This window comes from Oncorhynchus keta, chromosome 14, assembly GCF_023373465.1.
Source record: "Oncorhynchus keta strain PuntledgeMale-10-30-2019 chromosome 14, Oket_V2, whole genome shotgun sequence".
NCBI classification, from domain to species: Eukaryota; Metazoa; Chordata; class Actinopteri; order Salmoniformes; family Salmonidae; genus Oncorhynchus; species Oncorhynchus keta.
In genome coordinates, this window is record NC_068434.1 from 68041536 (window position 1) to 68060605 (window position 19070).

The window sequence follows — 19070 nt, forward strand, 5'->3', positions numbered from 1 at the left end:
AATAAATCACTGCACAAAAAGAAATCACTGCATTTGACTCAAACAGCCTCAGTCACATACTCACCTTGTCCACTGTGTGTGTGCCTCTGTGACATAAGCTAAACATCTAGCTGGCTAGCTCATGTCTCAGTCTAAACTGTACACTCAAAAATACAGAAAGGAGTAAGAATCAAACCCTGAATTCAAAGGCTGGTTGAAGCCGTTTGTTGGAGATGATACACGGGCATACTGCCTGTATTGTAAGGCTGATTTCTACGCCAAACTTAGTGATGTAAAAAAACACATGACAAATCAAAAACATACTCAAAAGGCAAAGCCTTATAACAGTTCCACCCAAAACAAGCTGGCATTTATGGTTAAAAAAATGGACTCAAAAAAGGCTGTGGCCACAATGGCATTAGCTATCGCTGAACACTGTTCCATGCTGGCATGTGATCACATTGGAGAAGCATGTAGAGCTGCTTTCTCAGACTCCACTGCTGCTACCCACTTCAAAGTGCACAGAAATGATTAATGGTGTTCTAGCACCATACTTTCTGAAAAAGTTGGTTGCAGATGTGGGTGACCAGCGTTTCAGCCTCCTCCATGAGTCCACAGATGTACGTGTTTCTAAGTACCTGGGGGTTGTGATAAGGTACTTTAGTGACACCAAGCAGACAATTGTATTGACATTTCTGGGGCTTGTTGAGTTGGAGGGTGGAGATGACAAATCTATATAGCCTGTGCTGTTGTGGCTTTCCTCGAGAAGTGTTGTCTTAAAAAAGAGAAACTCCTGGGGATAGGGACTGACGATGCCTCTGTTATGACTGGGATTAACAATGGGGTCCATAAAGTGCTGAAGGAGGAGTATGGTCTCAAATATCTGGTTCTCATTCGCTGTGTGTGCCACTCTCTGCAGCTTGCTCATTTGTAGTTCGAAACATATTTAGGGTGTTTTTTTACTCACTTTTTGTCTCTCCCATGACATTATTCCGCTCTCCTACAGCGTCCATCACAATTACATGCACATTGGCCAATTATGCAAATTAGGCGATGACATCATTTAGCGACTTTTAGGACAGCCAATAGCTACTTTCCTTACTGAGGAGTTGGCAACACTGGCGCTCTAGCCAACAACTCACAGATACAGTGCAGCTAGGCTCTGTGGGTAGGTTCGCCTATAGTACACGATGAGATTATTAGGGATAAGTGAGAGAATAATCATCATGCCACCAGAATAAGACCATCAACATTTATTGCAAAGGAGCATCAAGCTCATACCGTGCACTTTCACCACCCTGTGAAGTTCATCATAATTGATTTAATCTGTAGCCTAATAAACTGCAGGGCCGTAGTGGGAGGAGCACAAGCCATGTCGACATGTATTAAATGTACAGAAACTTCCTGTTTCCATCACAGCTGTATGACTACTCGCATAAAAACTGTGGATGGAAACGTGGTTTGTGATATACAAAAATTATCGCTTTCCTCGACAAGAATTGATCAACTTCACATTTTTCAGCTTCGACCCATCAGTCTAGACTCTTTAGTCCATTACCCTCTCAGTCTACAAAGGCTGCATTTAGACAGGCAGCCCAATTTTATATTTTTTCCACTAATTGGTCTTTTGACCAATCCCAATAGATCTGTTTGGCATCAGATATTTTTCAGAGCTTTTTCAAAGACCAATTAGTGAAAGGTATATCAGAATTGGGCTGCCTGTCTAAATGCAGCCAGACATCACCTCTGCCTGCACTTTTGTGCTTATTCTATATATTCACAAAGAGTGGTGTCAGAAACATTGAAATTAAAAACATCAGTTTACTTAGCAGGGACAGCTCGTGCAAACACTATCCTCCCCCTCTAATTTCCTCTTTGATAAGCTTCACACGGCTGTGGCATGAGCCTGTTGTCTGTCAGAGCTGTGGAGGAGAGCACAGCTGCATGCTTATAACGCCTTTTGTCGTAAAGACGTTCAGGCTGCTGACGGCAGGGTAGGAGGTGCCAGCTTGTCAGACAGTGTGGTTGGGTCTCTGATGTTATGGAGGACACACGGGCACTCAGACATACAGCGGGGGGCTATTTTGTCAGGGAAAGTTCTGATGTTCTCAACAAAGAACAACCATTTACAGATACATTTTTCCTCCAGCTAGCATCCATGGATATGAAATGTTTCACCACTTCTGAATTCAAACTATTCAGTTTTATTGAACAGTCGCGTGCTAGTTCTGTCACAGAATTGGGCTAATGTTAATTAATTGCAAAATGTTGCATATGGTTGCATGCAGTACTGACATTGCACAGTGTTGAAAGATTAAATCAAGCCCTGGGTATACTGTAAGTAAGTAGAACATTTTGATTAAGCAGATAAGAAAGTAGCAGCTGCCAGTAACATGGATTTACTTTAGGAGTAATTCTTAAGCAACCCCACACATCCTGATGATGATCCCTCCCTGTGCACCTGCTGTGCTGTTCAGCACAGTGCACGCTCCGCTTATTATGGGATGTGAAGGGGAGCACCATCAAAGCAGTGCATCAAAGCTGGCAGATTAAAACTACAGCCATTTCACTGCTTCTGAAATGGGCAAAGGAAGAGCAGATAAAGCAGCAGGGCCTGAACATAATGCTCTTACTGTAGTAAGATTAGATCTATTTCACAGGACGGCTCCCACACCACTCAGGGTTACCCTCCGGTGATCATCCTTACAGGCCCTTCAGACTGCTACTTTGTCATGGACTATACGTCAAGGTGGTCATATTGGGTTATACGTGTATATAGATTGAAGACATTGATTTTCTTTAAGGCTCAATAAAACTAAAGTGAAGTCCTCTTCAGGAGAACGGTTATAGAGGACCTCTGGATGCAGGAAAGGCCCATCAAAGTGATATCCAGTAACTGTGGGACTATAGCAGCCCTGCCAGGGGATTGGAACCATTATCATGCATCATCATCATCTCAGCATCAAATTAGTATTATCTAAATCTGATTATCAGTCTCTCCAGCAATTTTTGAGCAAGTTGTGTATAGTAGCTTAATGGATTCAGCAGATAATTTGATGCTAAAGCTGAGCTGGGTTTTGCTGAACTGACAGAGATAACTCTCATTAGCCATGCTCTCACGTTGTAATAATGATTGAATAGGGTAATGACTGGGTACAACATCAATCCCTCCAATCCCAATGAAAAGGTAAACAGTCACAGGTCTGTCTATGGCTCAGCTCATCACCAGAGACTATGACTTTGCTAATTACTTAGCTGTTGTTCACATCCTGAATTAATCAGATATTATGAAGGAATTCTTGATAGGAAGGAAGCACTTCAGGATAGTTCCGTTTCAGCTCTCAAAACAATTGGTTTCATCTCATGAGTGTTTGGAGGTTTGTTTTTGTTATTTTATCTCCTCTCTCTGTGTCTATGCTCTCATGGCAGAGTGCATTGTCATTGATATGCTGACATCAAGGCAGATATGTCACACTTTAGAACAAGGAACACTTTACTTGGCCTACAAGCAGACCCTGAGGACATGGCAACACACCACAAAGTTAGACTGGTAAGATTGTACTTTGTATTATAAGAACACCGCATATTGCATTTCTGAAACCACTCCATGAATCTGACATCCCAATATTGTGTGCCCTTCTGGAGGATTTTAGTTCAATATGACTGAATCCAAACACTGTTGAAAATGAAGCTTTGAAAAAATGTAAAACAAGCTATGAAAAACTGTTTGACATCTGTAATTAAAAATTATTTTTCACAATGCAATTACATTGGTAGTTCTAGCTTACACGGTAGTGGGTGATATGCAGTTATTCAGCCATGGTTCTGACTTGGCAGAAATAGCTCTGGACTACCTCTTGAATAAGCAAGTTCAGGAATGTATCTAATTTATCCAGTGAAAAGTAGAGCAGGATCCTCATTATCCCACAAAAGTTACACAATACATCTTTTCAGCTGCAGTCATAGCCGGAATACAAAAGTTTTCAGTCATTTGAGAATATAATAGAATAATAGTCCTTAGGAAACTTCCTTTCCAATCTGACAATTCACCAAGTATCAGCATCATATGAGACAAAGACTGGCAAATTGACACTGTACAATGACCTATTTTAAATTCACCATATCTGATATGGGCTCAGGCTTGGGTTTGGGCAAAATATTGGGCTAGAGAGCAGTGGCTGATGCTGGAAGGGGCTATAATAGGATGGGCTCATTGTAATAGCTGAAATTGAATAATTGGAATGGTATCAAACACATGGAAACCACATGCTTGACTCCGTTCCATTACACATGGAAACCACATGCTTGACTCCGTTCCATTGATTCCATTCCAGTCATTACAATGAGCCCATCCTCCTAAAGCTCCTCCCACCTAAAGCTCCTCTCCATTGCAAGAGAGTATGCATGCTGTGTTTTCATCCTTTTACTCAGTTTGATTAAATGTTCGCTCCATACACAGTATAGAAATGTGTTGGTAGACCTTTCATACAAGGGCTGCTATTTGAGTTCCTCTCCTTGTCACGCCCTGGCCTTAGTTATCTTTGTTTTCTTTATTATTTTGGTTAGGCCAGGGTGTGACATGGGTGATTTATGTGTTTTTGTCTTGTCTAGGTTTTTTTTGTAGATTTATGGGGTTGTGTTCTTTTAGGTGTCTGGGTAAGTCTATGGTTGCCTGGATTGGTTCTCAATCAGAGGCAGGTGCTAATCGTTGTCTCTGATTGGGAGCCATATTTAGGCAGCCATATTCTTTGGGTATTTTGTGGGTGATTGTTTCCTGTGTCAGTGTTTGTGGCACACGGGACTGTTTTGGGTTTTCACGTTGTGTTCATGTTAAGTGTTTCTTATTAAAGAACCATGAACTATAACCACGCTGCGTTTTGGTCCGCCTCTCCTTCCCAGGAAGAAAGCCTTGACACTCCTTGAAATATCTTGTGTGCATCTGACATGAGTGTAAAGCTTGATTTTCCCCTGAAGGTCCTTTGGCCACTCAAATGAAGTGGGATGAATCGCTCATTCATTCTGCTCTGAATGAAAGTATCGGAAAAAGCAGTAGTTCTAAGTCTGTATCTCTATGATATAGAAGGAATAGCATCACATAACGCTGGAATGTTTTTATTGATAAATTACAGTTTTTTGCTCTTCGGCATTATTCTGAGTCTGAAGAGAATTGATTAATAGTGAAAGCAACAGAAGGCCTTGATAAAGGTGTGTAATTTACCAGGAAGAGCTGATTGTCTCTAACTACTGCCTGTCATAGTCGATAACACTGATGTGGAAATACTAAAACGACTGAACTGTCAGTGTTACTAATACCAACATATGCGTCAGGTGTTTGTTTGACGTGCACATGTATAGACATGCTTTGGTCCAATCTGTTGATCATAGTCCCAAAATTAATTTTCATCTGGATCTGGGTATTGAATACAGCTAGATTCAGTACAGATTCAGTACAGCTAGACATATTATTCATATATTGAATACTCCATTTATAGCCAAAAAGGTCATTCCAAGCCGGTGAGGATTTGGCATAGTACGGAGACTGTGGTCATTGTGATGTTTTGCATTGGCAGCCGAGGCTCTCCTTGAAGAGTGGCTGTGATGGATGTGACAGCTGCCTCAGCCATGGGGACTGATGTCTTCATCTGCTCCCAACAGGGCCGCAAATATATAGTACTACAGTCTGCACTGCGATCTCCAATAACATTACTGCCTGCCCATTGCCTTTGCCACAACCCAGAGAATAAATGTAGCCGACAAAATGGTCTGTGGCCAAGTGCACCTTACATAGCTGAGTCAGTAAGAAAGTTAATGCTGGTATACAAAAATCAAGTATTTCGATTTTAATATTAGAGCTGCTTCTGCGACTTTCCTATTGCTTTTTCCACATGTTTATTCAGACCAATCTATTGACTTACCATACAATTAATATCAGGCTGACAGTCACTCCCTTTATGCAGCATGTGGCTATTGAGCATGTCTCATAGCTAGGGGAATACTGTTTTTGTTCTTCTTTGCAATGTTGACTTTGAAAACCTGTCAGAAAAATATAGTATGTCTGTCTCATGGGCAATGTATGGGGCATCAGCGCTCCAGTCTAGATACTGTATATTGTTCCTCTATAAATACACATATTGAATACAGAACTATAATGCAAATAAGTTGTTGACATACAACAGGTTGGGTTGAGATATAGTGCAATGATTGACAGTGTCGACAGCTGTGTAACCAAAGGGAAGATTATGCAAGGGTCGTGGATGCAACTGTGGTTGCTCTTAAGTCCCAGTCAGTCTGACCAGAATAAATGATCTAAATGCCCACTCCACATGGCAGATAGACACAGAGAGGCACAGAGCAGGGAAATCGCTGTCCAATTTTCTGTGTATAAACACCACCATCTGTCTGGTCCAAAGAATCTGCTATGTGCCTAGTGTAAATCCATGGAAAGGCAAGATAAAGGAGCTAACAGATAGAATGTTGTCATCAAATGACCTGCTTTAAGGAATAGGCTATTGTCAATGGGGCACATAGCAATTTTGTCATGAGATGGCAAAGAGGATTTCTCGTGGCATCGAAAACCTTTTCATGCAAATGTTTCCGCCAATTATCCATCATGATAGTCCTTGTTGGTTGTTGTTTGTTATTGCTGTTTTGGTTTGGTGTTTAATGTCTCTCCCATCATGTGACACCACCCACTGTGTTCACATACCGTGCCCCCTGGACAAGCTGAGTGGTGTTCCTTTGATTAATATATTATAAATAGGAATAATTGATTGATGCGACTGGGAGAAAAGTTGGCAGCATCAGCTTGACCTTGTAGTGCCATCTAGTGTTCATGCATATTGGCCTACCGATATATACAGTAGGTTCCACAATGTGTGACGTGATCATATGGCTCTCTCTCAACACCTTTATGGTGACAGTCGGTTGTAAGAACTGAAGGTAAACTGAAACAACAATGTACAGATTTATGCACAGAAAAATGACTAATCTGGTATCCAGCCTTCCAGTTAACATGTAAACTCAATGTAGCTGGAGTTATGTCCATGTCCATGTCATCGTTTCTCTTTGTCTACTTGTCACATTCTGTAGTGTGGTCATCATGTTTTATGTTTGTGCCACACCTGATTATGATACTTTTTGTGATTTTTTTTGTTGTTGTTGAATTTTTACCCCTTTTTCTCCCCAATTTTCGTGGTATCCAATTGTTGTAGTAGCTACTATCTTGTCTCATCGCTACAAATCCCGTACGGGCTCGGGAGAGACAAAGTTTGAAAGCCATGCCAACCCAACCTAGCCGCACTGCTTCTTAACGTAATTGTTTACAGACAGATTATTTCATTTATAATTCACTGTATCATAATTCCAGTGGGTCAGAAGTTTACATACACTAAGTTGACTGTGCCTTGAAACATCTTGGAAAATTCCAGAAAAGGATGTCATGGCTTTAGAAGCTTCTGATAGACTAATTGACATCATTTGAGTCAATTGGAGTTGTGCCTGTGGATGTATTTCAAGGCCTACCTTCAAACTCAGTGCCTCTTTGCTTGATATCAAAAGAAATCAGCCAAGACATCAGAAATGTTTTTGTAGAAAAGTGCAAACCAGTCCCAGAACAACAGCAAAGAACCTTGAAGATGCTGGAGGAAACAGGTACAAAAGTATCTATATCCACAGTAAAACGAGTCCTATATCGACATAACCTGAAAGGCCGCTCAGCAAGGAAGAAGCCACTGCTCCAAAACCGCCATAAAAAAAAGCCAGACTACAGTTTGCAACTGCACATGGGGACAAATATCATACTTTTTGGAGAAATGTCCTCTGGTCTGATAAAACAAAAATAGAACTGTTTGGCCATATTGAGCATCGTTATGTTTGGAGGAAAAAGGGGGAGGCTTGCATGCCGAAGAACACCATCCCAACCGTGAAGCATGGGGGTGGCAGAATCATATTGTGGGGGTGCTTTGCTGCAGGAGGGACTGGTGCACTTCACAAAATAAATGGCGTCATGAGGCAGGAAAATTATGTGGATATATTGAAGCAACATCTCAAGACATCAGTCAGGAAGTTAATGCTTGGTTGCAAATGGGTCTTCCAAATAGACAATGACAGTATTTCAAATATGTGACAAAATGGCTTAAGGACAACAAAGTCAAGGAATTGGAGTGGCCATCACAAAGCCCTGACCTCAATTCTATAGCAAATTTGTGTGCAGAACTGAAAAAGCTTGTGCGAGCAAGGAGGCCTACAAACCTGACTCAGTTACACCAACTCTGACAGTAGGAATGGGCCAAAATGCACCCAACTTATTGTGGTAAGCTTGTGGAAGGCTACCCCAAAATTTTGAACCAGTGGTTAAGGGCGCTGTACTGCAGCGCCAGCTGTGCCACCAGAGACTCTGGGTTCGCGCCCAGGCTCTGTCGTAACCGGCCACGACTGGGAGGTCCGTGGGGCGACGCACAATTGGCCTAGCGTCGTCCGGGTTAGGGAGGGTTGGCCGGTAGGGATATCCTTGTCTCATCGTTCACCAGCGACTCCTGTGGCGGGCCGGGCGCAGTGTATGCTAACCAAGGTTGCCAGGTGCACAGTGTTGGTGCGGCTGGCTTCCCGGGTTGGATGCACGCTGTGTTAAGAGGCATAGTGGCTTGGTTGGGTTGTGTATCGGAGGACGCATGACTTTCAACCTTCATCTCTCCCGAGCCCGTATGGGAGTTGTAGCGATGAGACAAGATAGTAGCTACTAACAATTGGATACCACGAAATTGGGGAGAAAAATGGGTAGTAAATAAATAAATAAAAAACACTACAGATTACACACACACCATTGTTAATTGTATTTAGTTTACTTTATTTAATAAATATACTTTGTTGTTCCTTGGCTCCACATTGTCTCCATTTTGTTACGAACTTCGAGCTGGTTCGTGACAAACTCTAGAAGAATATGAAATGTCTTGTCTTATGATTCTGCTGGCAGCCAGTCAACCTCTAGACCAGTATCTACCTGCCCGAGGGCAGGCCTAATTGCACAGATTATGTCTCAGGGTGTGGTCTTTGGTGACATAGGAATGCCTTGTTCCCCCTAGTGAGAACAATTATTCTGTGAGGGCTATGACAAGACAGCTGCTGGCTGGCTCCAAATGTTGCTCACTCTGCTGTTGCTCCGCTCCCACCAATGTTCCTTCTGTTATCGAGGTGTCTAACACGGGGCCCCCTGGGATGTGGATACAGCTTAAGAGAGAACTTAGACCCCTGCCCAAGATATTCCCTGGTTGTAGATGCAAACAGCCTATCTGCTGGAGATTAGGTGAATGTGTTATTTTGAAATAAGTGCATTTGAAGGACTGAAAGAATGTCCTCCAGTTTATGGGAGGCTTAATTTTACTCAACATTAGAGTAGATATTTTCACGGGAGATATTTCATACAAGAGGTTGACGAGACTGACCCATGTTTCTGTTATTGGTTGATATTCTGTATGTATGGTTTGGCACTGCCATTCTTACACACTTCATATCATGCCATACAGATGTAGGATCTTAATTTGATCACTTTTGTTGTTGAGAATTTTCCTGTACAGCAGGAATTGCAAACTTGTGGTGTATTCAAGGTTTAAAAGTTTTCTAAAGTTTGTAATTCCCACTTTAAAATGTCAGACTTGATTTGCCCTAATTGAAAATGTATCAACCCCTACAATAAATACAATTAATTGTAAACCACATAATTCACATTTCCTTTTGCTGCAGGATTATTTTCCTGCTGTAGCAAACTAGCTAAAATTAAGATCCTACATCTGTACACATATTGAATAGTGCAAATGATGACCCAAGAAGGACCTCTGTGAACAAAGCAAAATAAATCCACAAGTTCAAGGTGTTTGGTCTTTAGTTTAGACACAGGTGCCAAAGGGTATTAGCTTACTGCCATCTTGTGTAGCATGTGAAGATCATGATTTTTCTTAGCAATGAAGCAGGGAAGCAAACCAGGGTCACTGGCGTGGAAGGCAAACACCCTACACATTGTGCCAATAGGGTAAACACACTTGATGGGAATTGTAACTTAGCTCATATAACATGGATTGCTACACTGCCTCCTTTCGAACAGGAAGGCACGACCCGGTGCTTCGACTTTCTTTCAAACCCCTTCACACATCTGCCCGTGCGTTCCGATAGCCTAATGACGCCATCCCACTTCTGACACCAGTGTAGTGAATGGCAGGGAAGCAAACCTGGGTCACTGGCGTGAAAGGAAAACATTTTACACATCACGCAAATAGGTTTAACCAACTAGGTGGGAATTGTAACGTGGCTCATATAGCAAGTATTGCTACAATATATTTATAGGATGAAATGCATGATATAAGTGGAAGTATTTAGTGTTTTCTTGAAAATTACATTATGTTTTTTGAATTCCTATTCAGGTTACTACATTATCAGGTGCTATTAGTTCAAACTCAGAGCAATGTTTGCATGGTGTGGTCTACATTGGTGATGAGATGACAGTAATGCATGACATCTCTGTGTATGTTATCAGGCAGGCCTGATAAAAACTCTGCTACACTCCTGTCAGTGCCCCCCTTAACCAGCATGTCAATGTTGCACATGTAGCCTCCCTCTGCCTCCTTATCACTGGATGCAGAGAAACATACTACATTGAACAAAAATATAAACACATGTAAAGTGTTGTTTCCATAGGCTGTCATTGTAAAAAAAAATGTTCTTAACTGACTTGCCTATTTAAATAAAGGTTAAATAAATAAAAAAAATTAAAAAAATGTTTAATGAGCTGAAATAAAAGATCCCATAAATTTTCCATAAGCACAAAAATGTTGGGCACAAATTTGTTTTACATCCCTGTTAGTGAGTATTTCTCCTTTGCCAAGGTAATCCATGTGCAGTTTTGTCATACAACACAATGCCACAGATGTTTCAAGTTTTGAGGGAGAATGCAATTAGCATGCTGACTACAGGAACGTCCACCAGAGCTGTTGTTAGAGAATTTATTGTTCATTTATCTAACATAAGCATCCAATGTCGTTTTAGAGAATTTGGCAATACGTCCAATCGGCCTCACAACCGCAGACCACATGTAACCACGCCAGCCCAGGACCTCCACATCCGGCTTCTTCACCTGCAGGATCGTCTGAGATCAGCCACCCGGACAGCTGATGAAACTGTGAGTTTGCACAGAATGTCTGCACAAACTGTCAGAAACCGTCTCAGGGAAGTTCATCTGCGAGCTTGTCGTTCTTAACATTGTCATGCCATTCATCCGCAGCAATCGCCTCATGTTTCAGCATAATAGTGGACAGCCCAATTTCACAAGGATCTGTACAAAATTCCTGGAAACTGAAAATGTCCCAGTTCTTCCATGGCCTGTATACTCACCAGACATGTCACTCATTGAGCCTGTTTGGGTTGCTCTGGATCAATGTATATGACAGCTGGTTCCAGTTTCCACCAATATCCAGCAACTTTGCACAGCCATTGAAGAGGAGTGGGACAACATTCCACAGGCCACAATCAACAGCCTGATTAAGTGTATGCAAAGGATTTCTGATCAACACCCCTATTTTTGTACATTTTTAATGTATTTTTTTACCAACAGATGCATGCTGTATGTATTCCCAGTCATGAGAAATCCATGGATTAGGGACTAATGAATGTATTTCCATTGACTGATTTCCTTATATGAACTGTAACTCAGTCAAATCTTAGAAATTGTTTCATGTTGTGTTTATACTTTTGTTCAGTGTACATAGACATCACTTCAGTGGGTGAGGTTGGAAGTGTAACCTACTCAAAAACAACACTACTGACAGTATGCAGGATGGAATTGCATTGATCATTAGCCAAATCCAATGACATTTCAAAGGAGCAATAAAACTGATTTGATATGTGAGTAATGTAAAATACTTTATCTAACTCTTCCATGAACATGCTAATTGACGAGGTCTCATGATCATCTAAAGGTCACCTGTGATTGGTTACAATTCTACAATGTTGCCTTTCATTGGTTACTTGTCTAAAAGCCCATACATGTTCATTGGAAGGTGACACTGGAATGAAATCATTGGTTCTTTCCGCACGTCTGCTGATGTAACGATATGCCGGTTGCAAAGGGGAAACTCGGGCTTATGCATTGCTAAGGCAGTCCACATTGGATACACGAACCTTCATGCTGTCTTAAACTCTACAGCATACGATTCAACGTTGGATAATCAAAGTGTAACTGAGGGACTTAGCTAGCTAGGCAAATAGTGTTAAAATAGATAATGGGCGAGGAAATGAACGAGAACACGATCAACACAAATGGTACTGCTAACAGCATGGGGGATGTGAATCACACCGCAGAAAAGACAACAGATAGCGATGTGATATACTACACATTGGAAGAAATAAAAGCTCATAATATGAGCAAGGACGCATGGCTTATCATCCACGATAAAGTGTATGACATCACCAGTTTCCTGGCGGAGGTATGATCAAAATACCACCCTTGCTAACGTTAGCTGAATAGCATTAGCTACGACACTAACGTTACTAGCTAACGTCAGCTGGAATATTGGTCTCCGTTGCCTGGTTTCAAATTAATTTAGGTTCTCGCCAACCAAACGTCGAGCTAGATAGTTAGTTGTTTATCTACGTAACAATGCACATATGTGAAGGTCTGGGTCTTTCTAGCTAGCTACCATATCCGAACGTTATTTATCTAACGCTCAGTCAACACATGCTGATGGAGGCAGCTTGCCAGCAATAGCATTTGCTATTTTGGCTAGTGTGTGTTTAACTAGCTAGTTAATGTGGCTAATTTAACTGTGTATGATATCTGTGTCTACCTGCATATTCCCAATAATATTAACAGAGACTGTGTAATGTTGCACCTGGCCTGGGTATGCATTATTATGGAACATACCTAGCGTATCGTTAGCTAGCTCACGTAACTAGTTTGCTAGCTTAATTGGCCCAAAATAATTTTGTAACATTTTGTCACGACCACTCTTAATTGTTCGATAGGTAGTTCACACTTGTCTGATCCTCTTACTGTAGCTATAACTACCACAGTGAGACTTTAGTCCACTTGGCAAAGGTTACAAAAGAAGCTAGGGCGAGGACAGTCGCCGGAAGTTGCGCAACCAACCATCTATTAAAGGTATAATGGGGAAAAAAGGTCGAAATACAATGCCAATGGCACAGCATGACCACAATGAAAGTAGCATGGGGTACCAGTCTGTTTAGCTATCGTTCCACTCCATGTCATGCTAAACCATTTTTGCTAATGGTACAGGTTCTGGATTTCAGGTTAAGATTAAAGGGGTTAGTTACAAGTATCTTTGGCATGACCTCTTTCATGTGTTATTATCAGGGCTGTATTTGTGAAGAAACACCACACTGTAAGATATGTTTACCTTCAAAGAGTGAGCCTGCCAACAAAAAAGTTGACATTGGAGCTTTAACCATTTTTAATGAAGCAATCTATCCCTATAATATGCCAATACATAATCATTTCAGGATATCAGATAATTAAGAGGCCATAGCTTTATTTAACACATTTATCATATTGACATTTAGGTTGACATAAGCCAGCCATCTATGTCATGTAGGACATTATACTGTAATTGTGTAGTCTGTGATTACATTCAAATCAAATTTTATTTGTCACATACACATGGTTAGAAGATGTGTAGCGAAATACTTGTGTAGATGTGTAGCGAAATGCTTCTAGTTCCGACCATGCAGTAACTGTCGGTAGTGACAGATCATGATGAAATTAAGTCTACCACTTGTTTCTGTGTTTCCAGCATCCAGGAGGAGAGGAGGTTCTGGTGGAGCAGGCAGGTGCAGATGCCACAGAGAGCTTCGAGGATGTTGGTCACTCTACAGATGCCAGAGAGTTGCTTATCCAGTACTACATTGGGGAGCTCCATATGGTACAGAGATTGCTTTCTCTCAACTGTTGAACTCTCAATCATTGAAACATAGTTTTCCATTAATGATGGAACAAAAAAATAATCTGTGCCATGATTTATTCTGATCGTGAAAGTGTGTAAATGATTATTTCACCCTGTCTTTTAGGATGACCGGAAGAAGGGCGGCACAAAGGTAAAGTATTCAAGTAAATGTTCTGTAAAAATGTTTTATAATAATGTAACACCTATTTTACTAATGCTAACTCTTGAACTTTGTTTTATCAACAACAACAAAAATTATCCCACAGGAAGAATTCATTACAACAGGAGATGGCTCGAGGTCAGTCATAAGCGATAAGAATTTGATTATTCCATTTGCATTGACGGAGTATTCTGTCTCCTAATCATTCTTCACTGAGCTGTGTTTGTTCCCTGGCTGAATGTTTAAGTGCTCTCTGTCTTTCTCCAGCTCGTGGACCACATGGTTGATACCTGCCATAGCTGCAGTTGTTGTGGGTATCATGTATCGATACTACATGCTGGAGCGCAAGTCTTCCTGAGCCCTGACGCTGTCGTCGCTTCTCATTCTTTCTGTCTGGAGGCCTTGACATGTTTGACCAAACCCCCCTTGCATTGAACGTACACAACTTTTCAGAGGTGCGTCCCACTCAACTCACACAGTGCCCTCACCTTGAAGGAAAGGGAGGGAAAGGATCAAACAATCCCCTTGCCCCTCGGCTTTCTTTTCAAGACCTCACCCAACAGGCTGTGGGGTGAGATGCATCTGGAAACTTTCTGCCCTCAGTCTCGCTAAATTGTTTTCTAATCTATTCATATTGTTTACCCACTCTGCCTTTTGATACTTATTGTGTGGTGTCTTAAGTTAGTTATTCATATGCAAGTGATCTCAACTGTAATGTATATCTGCAAACTCTTGTCGCTATCTGCTTTGTGGGACTTTTACAGTGAGCTCCAAAAGTATTGGGACAGTGATTTTTGTTGTTGTTTTGGCTCTACTCCAGCACTTTAGATTTTAGATGATACAATGAGTATGTGGTTAAGGTGCAGACTGTCAGGGTATTTTCATCCATATCGGGTGAACTGTTTAGAAATTAAAACACTTTTTGTACATAGTCCCCCCATTTTAGGAGACCAAATGGGACAAATTCACTTGTGTATTAAAGTTGCAAAAAGTGAAGTATTTGGTCCCATATTCATAGCACACAATGACTACATTAAGCTTGTGATTCTACAAATTTGTTGGATGCATTTGTTTTGGTTGTGTATCAGATTATTTTGTACCCAATAGGGATGAATGGTATATAGTGTATTATTGTGCAATTTCGGAGTCACTTTTATTGTAAATAAGAATATAATATGTTTCTAAACACTTCTACATTAATGTGAATGCTACCATGATTACAAATAATTCTCATTGAATCGTGAATGAGTGAGAAATACACATTTTACCCCCAAGACATGCTAACCTCTCACCATTAGAATAACAGGAGGTTAGTATTTTGGGGGGGGTGATATATTTGTGCATCTTACTTTCTCATCATTATTCACAATTCATTCAGGATTATCCATAGTCATGATAGCATCCACATTAATGGATGCTACCATGGGCACAAAATAATCTGAAACACAACCAAAACAAACAGCAAATGCACCCAACACATTTGTCCCAATACTTTTAGTCCCCTAAAATGGGGGGGAGACTATGTATAACAAAAGTCTACACTTTAACCTCATAGTCCTTAGCATTTCAAAAGAACAGAAAAATTGGGACTTTTCTGTCCCAAAACTTTTAGAGCTCTCTGTATTTCTCTCTGTTTGTTCAGACATGTTTAGTGGCTAACCCCACCGTCTCTATGCTCTAGGTCTAGGAAGTATAAATATATTTGTGTGTAGTAGAGCATGGCAACCTATGGGGTCATATCTATAAGAATGAATGCTGTTTTCTTACACTGAGAAATCTGATTAGCATGTTTTTTAGGTTAAGTTGAGTCGTGAGTCTTCAGACTGCTGCCTAGTATTTCATATCTGGTGACTGAATAACATAGGAAAAGCTATCTGTTTGCTTGAGAATAGATTGTCATGCAATTTGTCATTTCAAACTTTAAAATTATAATTGATTTGAACCAATGACTTGATTGAACAGTATGCCTCATAGTTAAAGTACATCATTTATGTTCAGCCATTAATTGCATTGCATGCATGCATTGACTGATTGAGTAGGCCTCGTTCTCGGAATATCTATATTTTGCCTTACAAAGGCTCCACGCCATGTATATTCTCTTGATGTGGTATTGATAAGTTAAATTGATATTATTTAAAAGTGAAATTTTCTTATCCCCAACTCCCCCTTTTCTAGTTACTTTTAAGCATTTATTTAAGCATTTATTTTGGTGATACTATGCTTTAAAAAACATTACGTATGACATCATTGGTGTGTGTTATATATATTATAACCTGGATTAATTCTATTGCATTACACACATTGTGCAGGATATATTTTTGTCTCTTCCTATGCACATCCATTAGCAATTAAAAAATACTGCCCTATGTTGTGAGTGTTGTTGAATTCTAATGATTGGACTAAAATTGTACTCTTGAAGGCATAAAACACTTTTATATTCGTATTGTGTTAGCTGTCTGTTTATTAGTGTTGGTGCCACTGTGACATTTTTAAGTGTAAATCTGTATCTGGGAATTGTGGATAAACAGCTGTACTTGAAAGCATATGTGGATATTCAATTGCAGTACCAATTTTAATTGGTATATGTCAACCATATATTTAATATTTCAGTCATATGTTTCCTTTAAATGTTGCTATTCACAACTTGTGGAGCACCTGAAAACAACCTGCCCAAGACATAATACTGATTTGTACATATGATAACCAACAAATTCCATTTAGACACTTTCAAATTCATCATACTTCAAAGACCAGTCTCGGTTGAAATGAAAATTCCCGTTGAGTCCGACATAAACTTTTGTTATTGACCAAATACTTATTTTCCACAATTTGCAAATACATTTATTAAAAATCCTACAATGTGATTTTCTGGATTTTTTTTCTCATTTTGTCTGTCATAGTTGAAGTGTACCTATGATGAAAATTACAGGCCACTCTCATCTTTTTAAGTGGGAGAACTTGCACAATTGGTGGCTGACTAAATACTTTTTTAGTCCCACAGTACATCTCCAAATTACAAACCAAGTAGTCTTACTTATAGGTCTTCATGCTTTCTTGAGAACTTTGATGATCTCGAAATGGAGTCAGTAAGCAGATGTGAGCTCCGATGTTGTGTCAGTCCAGCACAAGAGGTTGGTGGCACCTTAACTGGGGGGAACAGGCTCGTGGTAATGGCTGGAGCAGAATAAGTGCTATGGTTTCCATGTGTTTGATGCCATTCCATTTGCCCCATCTGGCCAATATTTGGAGCAGCCTTCCGTGCAGTCCGGGATGTAGTGGGCCTACCTGCGGCGACTGGTGTGGTAGAGTCTTCCAACATTCACCTTGAGAATTCTACCAGAGATGATTTTGGACTGCTAGGAGTGAGATTTTTGGAAAGTGGATTCCTCCCAGAGGAAGCGGGCGCTTCGAGTCATGCGGTTTGGGCTCAACCTGTGTGTGTTTTGCTCTCCGGTGCAGAGTGCAGTTAAAAGGGGTGATCAATGGGGTAGCATTGAGTGTAGAGGTCAATAAAATTGAAAGGAATATTCCTTGTGTTTGTGACGCCTGCCGTTTGGTGAGAGGTAGACCCAGATGGCAATGGCGAGACTGAGAATACCCTGTCTGTCTTGTTGAGCTATGACACAGAGCTTCTACCTGATAAGGTCAGGTTAGGTGATATTTGCATTCTGTGAAGGCCTATCTTTCAAACCTGCTTCGGTGCTTTAGGTGCCAAGGATTCAGACATGTTGCAGCAGTGTGTAGAAGGGAGATCCAAAGATGTGAGAAATGTACAGAAGGGTATAGTCAGAGGGAGTGTACAGTTGGGATAAAGAAAGCACTATGTGTCAACTGTGGGGGTGTCCATTCAGCTGGAGATCCTACATGCCCTGTGAGAGACCGGTTGAGATTGCCAGAGTTTGAGTGGGGTAGAACGATTCTTATGCTGAGGCAGTGAAGAGAGTAGAGGATAGCCCAAGGGTCAGTGAGTTGACTGGGAGGCCCCCAGTGAGGTAGCCCGAAGAAAGAGAACTAGAAAGGAATAGTTTTTTAGTATGGTTGAATTTCTTGCGTTTATAGCCAACTGCACTGCAATGATGGAGCAGAAATCTCAGAAGATAGATAGTTGCAGTGGAATATTTGGGTGTGAGAGATTTTAGTGCAGAAGAGTTATAGGAAGTTTTGAGAAAAGGGGTTCCATCCTCCCAGGCCGACGGCCTGGTGTAGGATCATTTAGGGCCAAAGTAGTAGGATTGGGTGGGGGATAAAATAAAATTGTATTTGTCACATGCGCCGAATACTACAGTGAAATGCTTACTTACAAGCCCTTAACCAACAGGGCGTTAAGAAGGTTTAAGAAAAATAACTGTTTTTCTAAAAAATAGAAAATAAAAGTAACAAATAATTAAACAGCAGCAGTAAAATAACACTAGCAGGGGTTAAGGAAGAGTGTTTTCAATACTGATGTTAACCTTTCTGGTTATAACCTTTTTCGGGCAAGACAGATCTTCCAAAGGTGGAGGAGTGGCAATCTTTACCAAGGATCAACTTCAGTGCTCGGTTGTTTCCACCAAGTCTGTTCCCATACAATTTGATTTGCTGGTTTTAAGCATTACACTTTTAAATGGCTCTTTGTTGACTGTTGCTGGGTGCTATTGTCCTCCATCAGCACCGGCCTGTACCCTACCTGCCCTAAGATCTCTCCTGGCTCCTTACACTAAGTCTGAATTTGAGTGCAGTATATAAAGTCAGACAATCTGCTGTGTCAGCCACTGCCTGTCACCAAGGGAGTAAGGCTCAATCGTAGGCCCCATGCTCTTTTCAATGTACATCAACAACATAGCTCATAGCTTGTCCATCTCTCAAGACATATCAAAGCTGCAGGCTAAAGCTACATTTAGGCTTGGTTTCCTCTATTGTAATCGCTCCTCTTTTACCACAGCTGCCAAACTAACCCTGATTCAGATGACCATCCTACCCATGCTAGATTACGGAGACATAATTTATAG

General features: G+C 40.9%; 1 protein-coding gene across 1 annotated transcript; it reads left to right on the forward strand.

Moving 5' to 3' along the window:
* The first annotated feature begins 12037 nt into the window (after positions 1-12037).
* Positions 12038-16523, forward strand: LOC118393855 (cytochrome b5-like). The gene is made up of 5 exons (XM_035786994.2): positions 12038-12449; positions 13773-13901; positions 14047-14073; positions 14189-14220; positions 14350-16523. Exons 1-5 carry the CDS (start codon positions 12246-12248, stop codon positions 14438-14440), a joined length of 483 nt encoding a protein of 160 aa, XP_035642887.1. The 5' UTR covers positions 12038-12245; the 3' UTR covers positions 14441-16523.
* Positions 16524-19070: the final 2547 nt, after the last annotated feature.

What these genes read in the sequence shown, in the direction of transcription:
- LOC118393855 (XM_035786994.2), top strand. Translation starts at nt 12,246, where the DNA reads ATGGGCGAGGAAATGAACGAGAACACGATCAACACAAATGGTACTGCT. An exon ending in ACATTGGGGAGCTCCATATG is followed by an intron (nt 13,902 to 14,046) that starts GTACAGAGATTG and finishes CCTGTCTTTTAG; the next exon opens with GATGACCGGAAGAAGGGCGG. An exon ending in ACAACAGGAGATGGCTCGAG is followed by an intron (nt 14,221 to 14,349) that starts GTCAGTCATAAG and finishes GTCTTTCTCCAG; the next exon opens with CTCGTGGACCACATGGTTGA.